Below are 8939 nucleotides of genomic sequence, written 5' to 3'. Positions count from 1 at the left end.
CACATACAGTGTCTGCTTCTTTAAGGATTAAGTGGTTGTTAGTAAACATGAGACGATTGCCATGTTGTCTCAAGATGCCCATATCCACCAAGCTAGCTACAGTGGAGTTAGAAAATTGCATATTTGTACTGTCCAGTCTTTTGATTTGTGAGCAACAAGGTGGTGGCGTATTGGGGTTAGAAGACTATTACGGGTGCTTTGCTTGTGCAGACTAATAAGGGTACTTTACTGGGGAATATTAAGCTACACAGTTATAAATTCTACTAACATTTTGTTTACACAATACTGAATTCTACTAAATCTGTAGATATTGCTACTCCAGGCCCAACTAGCTGCTCTAAGCTTGCTACCCCACAGGGTATTTGCACTATATTGCTGATTTACAGGTTACAGTTCTACGGATCGTTCTACAGTGAAAATTTGCTTCTACGTATTTGCTGCTGTACAGGGCACTGCTAACCCACACAAACATTTATAGCAGCACAGAACAAACAGAAAACTAATAATGATCCTTCTGGCCAATAAAATGACTGCACTATGAGTCCTTTTGTGTATTTCTCAACTCAGATAGATCAGACAAAACCTCCTGCCACAAGATGAATAACCCAGACCTCTTGATGCGAAGACACAATAGAAGAGACCCACAAGTGCAGTGCTAACACAAACCACTTAAACAGCTAGTCAGACCTCCCTTGTAGAAGGTAATTTCAAGACAGTAACAATGAGAGGAAAAGAGCATTTTTTACAAAGAATTCAAAGAAATGCGCACATAAAAAAGCAGGAAACAAAAGCGATCACTGAAAACAACAAGTGCAATTTAACAATCAAAGTACTTAACCTTCCCTGGGTGGCACTAGATAGAAGTAAAACACTTCTGGAATGCAGGTTAGGACTGCATGCTTTGCCGAGCTCCAGGAAAATGAGCTGGACAATGTATGTAGTATGTAGTAAAGAAGGTTGGCTCAATAATACTGGTTTGTTGGGTGGGTACTCAGTATCTTGGGTCTATGGAATGCAATGGGTGGGAAATAGCTTATATATGACAGTCATTACCAAAGAAAGAAGAGAAAGAGGGACTTTGGGAATTGGATAATGATAAGAGGTGCAGGGCAGAGACACAGCCTTATAAAACAACAACAGTCAAAGCCTGGAAGAGTTGGGAATCTTTTCAAGGAACAAGCAGGCTGGGTACACAGGCTAGCAATCAAATAAAGGCAATACTGGAGCAATTTCAAAAACGTTAGCTCAATGTGTTAGTGGGGGATGAGCCAGACACAAAATGCAAGCGGATAAATGGTAATCAGAATATAAAAGCACTGAAGCACAAACTGGAGCACAGACAATTCTCTCACTATTGAAATTCTGCTACAGTTTAAGGCACCAAACTATGTAGAAATTTACCAGTAATACTGTTTATGGAAAGAATGCAGTAATAAATGATTAAGGCACAAATCAGATGGAAGACAGCAGAAAAGCAAAAAGTAGTATCATTACACGGGTCACTATAGGTGCACTTAAATACTTAAGCAGAACTGAAATAATTAAAATAATTGAATTCTCTTTCCTTTTTTTGGAAATGTAGCTTCTTCCTTTTTTTTTGAAAATGCGGTTAAGCTAAGATTCTGTATGTTTTCCTTGGCTGTGTGTTTACTAAGAACATATATATGTGTGTGTGTGTGTGTGTGTGTGTGTGTGTGTGTGTGTGTGTGTGTGTGTGTGTGTGTGTGTGTGTGTTAATTCATTCCTAGAATGTCAATATAATAAAACTACACAGCTGGTCTACACTGTCGGACATTTTGGTTATTACTGCCATACCAGCATTATGACAGCATTACTAGAAAATTTAATATAGTCCTCCTAGTATTGTTAGGTTATAGGACTCATCCAGTCATTTTCAGTTATGGCAGCATTATGTAACATGTTCTTATATGCTTTGTTTTTATATAAATGATACATTTTAACATTATGAAATCTGGAAAAAGAAAAAATCATGTTTATTAAACAAAGATGATCTGCTTTAAAACAAAACACAGTAATAGACTTCTGTGAATGTTGAATTTATCATGCAAATCTCTACAAAATAAAATAGTTTCATGAATAGAAACATGCAGCTTATTTTTACATTAGTAATAAAGACATGAAATCACTTTCTGCAGTTCTTTCTGAATACATGGACATTTCATATACATGCCTTTCACAGTCAAATCTCAATCTAGAAACAAAACAAGACATGGTCCAGCCTGTGGTTCATTCCACTCTGTCTGTGCAGGTCTTATCCACACAATGGCCCTGGGCCATTTTTTTATTTGATGCTCAATGCAATTGTCCTGGCTTGCAGCAGTAGAATAGTGTTGTAGCATAGGAAGACACTCCTGCCGTCTCTTCTCATCCTGATAATGATGATCAGACCTTTGCTGCTTCACTCATTCACGCACACACATACCATCATACAATGTTGCCACTTTATCAGTCAATATGCACCTTTAGATTCCTAAGCATTTTCTGAAAATCAAGTTAAAAGACATAAGCAAAGTGAATATAAAATTGTCATAAACATTAAAGGCTATTAAAATTGCAACAGCAATGCTGTTCAGAAAATACTTTATAATGATAATAGTCATACATTTAGCATTTTCACATCAATACCATAACATATTGGAATGCAGAAATAATAAAAACAAGAACTAGTAGGCAGGTGACGTAGAGCAATCCAAAAGCAAAATACAACAAAAAGAAAAAATGCTCAATGACACCGCAGCTCATGGCCAGACCTCCACAAATAAAAACAGAACTTCTCACAGAAAATAAAAATCAAAAAAAGTTTTAATAACAAAAAATAAACATTGATAAATGCTTTTGGGGTAAACAGCAAACCGTTTCATCAGACCAAAGATTCAATACACTGCAACCTTATAAACTAAAGTGGTAACCAATCTTTAACAAAAGAACAATCACATGCTAAAAGTCCATTTATAAAAAACATGGTCCATTTATAAAATCACAGCCAATAAAATCAATGTCTTAGCCAATGTGCCTTCAGTACTGGTTTAAGTGATAGTGTTTCATTCAACCCAGGAAATGTATCTGCCTGAAGGCTAATGATCCATTTAAATTCTGCATACTCAGTCTTGTTTTTCAAATCCCATCCTGTTAAACAGTCCCTCGTTACTTCTAAAACAAAAAAATTTATGAACTGAGCCAGCATCATGCACATGTTTAGCTAAAGAGTATATCATTCTCAGATTTTGAATATCACTAAAATGTTCTAATATCTTCTTCTTCTTTCGGCTTTTCCCAGTTAGGGGTCACCACAGCAGATCACTGTCTGCTCATGATTGGCAGTGGAGTTTTACAGTGTCGAGTTGCCAGCCCAGCGCCCAACCATCCACAGAAGGCACACACATGCACACACTCACACCTAGGGCCAATTTAGAGTGTCTAATCCACCTGCAGCATGTCTTTGGGATGAAACCGGAGCACCCGGAGGAAACCCATGCGACCACAGGGAGGACTTGGAGACTCCGCACAGAAAGCACCCCAGCTGAGGATCGAACAGGGGAACCTCTTGCTGTGAGGCAGCAACACTAACCGCTGCACCACCGCGGCTGCCTATGTTCTAATATACTATCCTTAAATAAGAAATTGTTTTTTCTAGCATAAAAACCATCACAGGCACAGCATTAAGTGAAATAAACATTTTTCATTTTACAGTCTGCATAAAAATTAAAGTTAATAGTAGCAAAAAGACGCAGATGCATAATGGAACTCTTTGTGCATATATATGAACAAACTGTGAATGACCTACAACAAAACATAGCCTTACGAATTGAATTGGTAACTCTACAATCAAAATGTTTATAACATAACTGTCTTTAAAGTGAAAAATGATTGTGGAAAGCAACTTTAGGGCATGGTCCAATCATATCCTTGAGTGCATCGTCAGCTAATAATACCAGCCAGTTCTTTCAAACAGCTTCACAAACAACTCCAACATAACCAGAGAATGGAAAAACAGATCTGGTGGAAAAATGATGAGAAACATCTTGTGCAGCTAAATTGACATCATGTTCTGCAAAGAAATGGTCTAACAGCAGTCCCTCTCAGTGGGAGTATACTATTGACAACATCTTGAACCTCACCCTTTGAATAACCATGAGAAATAAAGTCATAGGATGCCATATTAACAGCTTCTAGAGCAGCACCATCATCATCCTTATAAAGATGCATAGTCTTGAGTAGTTGTCCTTTCACAATGTTCTTTGAAATATGTTGTGGGTGCATACTAGCTTTGTGTACAAAGTTATTTTTCCTACGTGGTTTCCTATAAGTTCTAGTGGCCATATTTTTAAGGTCATTTCTAGTGATCATAACATCAAGAAAGTCAATTGAATCTTCAGAAAAATTAATAGAAAAATGTAAAAATCAGTTGTGGTGTGGAAAAAAATCAACAAAAGATATAAGATCCACAATCTTCCCCTTCCAAACTAAAAACACATCATCAACAAACCATCTATAATAACTAATCTAATGGACAAAGGGATTATTGTTATATACATGGTCATATTCCCAGTTAGCTAGAACAAGGTTATGATAGGAATTGGCACAAACCGTACCCATAGCTACACCAGTACGTTGTAAATAATAGCTGTGCTCAAAGAGAAAAACATTGCTTTCTGCTATTAGCTCAATTAGTACACATACAAGCATCACTTTCTGTGAGGACAAAGTCACTATGGCATGTAAGAAAAGCCCTGACATTCTCAACACCATAGTTATTTGGTATAACTGTAAACAGTGACCCAATATCTAACATAGCAAATATTAAGTCATAATCTCATTCCAGATCTTTATACCAGGCATATAGGTCAGTGAGAAAGCTTTTAGTGTATTTCAATGCTCCAGGTACTCCAACTAAAATAGGACATACGGTCTTTTCAACAAAAATGGATAATGGCTCCGTAACCCACCCATAACTAGAAACTATAGGATTCATGGGTGGGTCATGTAGCTCCTTAAAGCTTTAAAGTTAGATATTGAGACACTGTTTACAGTTATACCAGTTGTACCATATGATCATGTATATAACAATAATCCCTTTATCCATCAGATTAGTTATTATAGATGGTTTGTTGATGATGTGCTTTTAGTTTGGAAGGAGAAGACTGAGGATCTTATATATTTTGTTGATTTATTTACACACCACAACTGATTTCTTACATTTTTCTATGAATTTTTCTAAAGATTCAATTGACTTTCTTGATGTTATGACCAGTAGGAATGACCTTGAAAATGCAGCCACTAGAACTTATAGGAAACCACATAGGAAAAATAACTTTGTACACAAAGTATGCACCCACTACATATTTCAAATAATATTGTGAAAGGATAACTTCTCAGGACTATGCGACTTCATAATGATGATGATGGTACTGCTCTAGAAGCAGTTAATATGGCATCCTATGACTTTATTTCTCATGGTTATTCCAAGGGTGACGTTCAAAATGTTGTTAATAGTATACTCCCAGTGAGGGGAACCACTGTTAGACCATTTTTTTTGTAGAGAATGATGTCAATGCGGCTGCCCAAAGTATTTCTCATCATTTTTCCTCAGACCTGTTTTAACATACTCCAGTACTGTTGGAGTTGTTTGTGAAGTTGTTTGAAAGAACTGGCTGGTATTATTAGCTGATGATACACTCAAGGATATGATTGGACCATGCCCTAAATTTACTTTCTACAATCATTTGCCACTTAAAAGACAGTTATGTTATAAGCATTTTGATTGTAGATTTACCAGTTCGATTCATAAGGATACGTTTTGTTGTAGGTCATGCACAGTTTGTTCATATGTATACACAAAGAGTTCCTTTATACATCCATGCCTGTCTGCTACTATTAACTTTAATTTTTATGCAGATTGTAAAACGAAAAATGTTATTTCACTCAATGCTGTGCTTGTGACGGTTTTTATGTTGGAAAACCAATCTCTTATTTAAGGAGAGTATATTAGAACATCTTAGTGATATTCGGAATGGGAGAATGACAGACTCTTTAGCTAAACATGTGCATGATGCTGGCTCAGCTCATAAGTTTTTCGTTTTAGAAGTAATGGGGACTGTTTAAGAGGAGAGGATGTAAAAAACAAGACTAAGTATACAGAATTAAAATGGATCGTTAGCCTCCAGGCAGATAAATTTCCCGGCTTGAATGAAACAGTATCAGTTAAGCCAGTACTGAAGGCACATGGTCTAAGACATTGATTTTATTGGCTGTAATTTTATGAATGGACCATGTTTTTTATGAATGGACTTTTAGCATGTGATTGTTCTTTTGTTAATGATTGGTTGCTACTTTAGTTTTTAAGGTTGCAGTGTATTAAATCTTTGATCTGATGAAGCAGTTTGATGTTTACCAGGAAAGCACTTACCGATGTTTATTTTTTGTTATTAAATCTTTTTTTGATTTTTTTTTTTCTGTGAGAAGTTCTGTTTTTATTTGTGGAGGTCAGGCCATGAGTAATTAATGCAGAAATAATCCAAGCTTGTATTTTATATAAATTTTCAGTAATGGATTTGCTTATCTTAAAAAACATACAAACAAGACATATGCTATCAGCAGCACTTTGCTTAGCCATATTTGTGTTTTATTAATAAAAACAACTTTATTCTTTAATAACTATAATAAAATCCTTTCTACTGTTTTGTAATTAAGAATATAAACAACTCCCAATACCTCTCCCACTGTACTACCTGCTGTTTAAATACCAAAGTTAGTTTTTTTTCCAACACCATGTAAGTTTTGAGATGTTAGCATGCAATGGAGCATAAGTTACTTGATTCTGGCAATATTAATATAGACATTGAACCTCCATTTGCCTCCTCTGAAATCTGTGTTATGATCTTCAGATCACTGTGATGTGAGACATTTGATATCTGAATCACATTAATTCTACTGTCTCCAAAGGAATTTACACAAAGGCTGAAAAAGAAGACAAATCATGATATTGTTCTGTAACATATTTTATAATTGTACATGACTATCACTGCAATTATAACAGTATTAGAAGATTAAGTTTTATAAATCCCTTATTACTAGTGTTTGTCAGATACTAAATGTTCCATAGGTTTAAAAATATAAATAGTTGTGCATTTCATCAGCTATGTAGAACTAAGGACTCAGTGTTTCTTCTCCAACATGAATTACATCATCATGGAGCAGAACTGGGTAGACATTCTGTAGGTTTCAAAAATGGAAGACAGATTATATTTATTTTTGAAACGTGTCTAACCTCTGTGGTGTCTACTGCATTAGTGTCACTGCTGTCATTTTTTCCTTCTTTTTGTCTGAAACAGTTATTTGGACTTTGCAATATCGTTAACCACCATGGATTGTATTTCATCAGAGGTGCGACTGTTATCCTATTGACAAAATCAATTGCTGCATTCATACTTTCAGATATTTTACACATTTATTGCAGTACAAGTTTGCTGTATAATTGTCTGTGTAACAAAACAGGACATTAATCGAGAGATTGAGCTAACAAGATGGTGTGAAACTGCAGAAATATGACTTTGAAATTGTTGTTAGTATAAATCATTTCTGCATGATAAGTTGTGGGATCAGCTAACACACTGGCTTCCAAAGACAATCTTTCACTTATTACAAATGGAGTAACATGGGAAATTAAATGCTTGATGTACCTGTCCTTAAATCCTGCTGCAGGTGTTCAGGATCAAGCTCCAGAATGCTAAATGAAAGGTAGGTAATGCACATTACAGTTTTGGAAACACTGCATTTTCTGAGTTATTGATGACTGCAGGTTTCTAAACACTCTGAGGTAGCTGCAACTGAAAGCAACATTAGGAGGAATATGTGTTTTCTGGAACTGGAACTGCGTATTTTTCTCTGTCATTAAGAACGTTTATTTGGAATAACTGTCTACTGCATCATAGAGTTGATGAATACAGTACCTTCAGCACAAGGCAGAAAATAAATTTTATATTTAGCATTACAGTCATTATCAGTGGATAACCTCTGCCTCAGCATCTATGTAACATGCAAGATATGTCAGTCATTAACTATGATGAATCAACCTGTGCATGCTGTACTTTAATAGAATCAATAAAAATCAGACATCAACAGTTCGAATAATGGCATGTCTTTTGAATGTAGAAGGAAACTGGAACACTTAGTGAAAACCCAAACAAAAACAGGAAGGCATTGAACATCCATTTGTCCCAAAAAGTAATATTATCAGTATCTGTGCTAATTAGTGTACAAATGGTATGCACCTAAAAGCATAACTTAAGTACAAAAGTATAACTGAATATAGAGTATACTGTTAAGATGTTTACTACAAAATCTGAAACTGTTTGAGAGATATAAATCCTTGCATCACTAGTCCCCAAAAATAGTCCTTTATGACTATTAGAAAGTGTCAGGCTACTAAATTGCTTTGCACAAAATTTCTATTATCTGTCAGTATATATGACTGCTGTTTAGGGTGGTAGAATGTAGGCCATAAATAATGTTGCCAAAAATAGTATGAAATTATGCTTTTTGAGTGTGCTCCTCAGTAATAATAATAATAATAATAATAACAAAGAACATTAATGGAAACAACATCATTTTGGGCTGCAACCGATTAAGTAAGACTATATGCAGCTTATCAGACTGGCAAACCTTCCTGTTTGTCTCTGTCTTGTAACATGTTAAAGATTCAGGCTACAGAGTTTCCATATTCTGCAGGCATTATGAAAACCTGTGACTAATACATGTTGTAGTGATGTGTATCGACTAGTATTGTAGTAATTTATAATAAATTGTACTGACGTACAGATGTCACTGTCCCACAGTAAAAGAGACACACTAGATAATCACTGTTTTCTAGAGGTGGAATGACCTTGAATTAAGAATAATTAAGTAGGAGGGTGTTATGA

At 35.5% G+C, this 8939-nt stretch overlaps 1 protein-coding gene across 5 annotated transcripts in view; it reads right to left on the bottom strand.

Annotated features, from left to right (window-relative positions):
* Positions 1-1971: 1971 nt before the first annotated feature.
* LOC122815798 (CD276 antigen-like) overlaps positions 1972-8939 on the bottom strand; it is a 278889-nt gene continuing 271921 nt past the window's right edge. For 4 of the 5 annotated variants that reach the window (XM_044088594.1, XM_044088595.1, XM_044088591.1 and 1 more), the window contains exon 7: positions 6491-6978. In XM_044088594.1, coding sequence (XP_043944529.1) covers positions 6968-6978 — 11 coding nt within the window. In that variant the 3' untranslated portion in view covers positions 6491-6967. Of the gene's footprint in view, positions 2503-6490; positions 6979-8939 lie in introns of those variants that run through there. The other variant, XM_044088593.1, reaches the window with a different exon arrangement.

The sequence above is a fragment of the Protopterus annectens genome, chromosome 11.part0, assembly GCF_019279795.1.
Source record: "Protopterus annectens isolate FY-2018-M chromosome 11.part0, PAN1.0, whole genome shotgun sequence".
NCBI lineage: Eukaryota > Metazoa > Chordata > Ceratodontiformes > Protopteridae > Protopterus > Protopterus annectens.
This window is presented reverse-complemented; position numbering and strand designations above follow the sequence as displayed.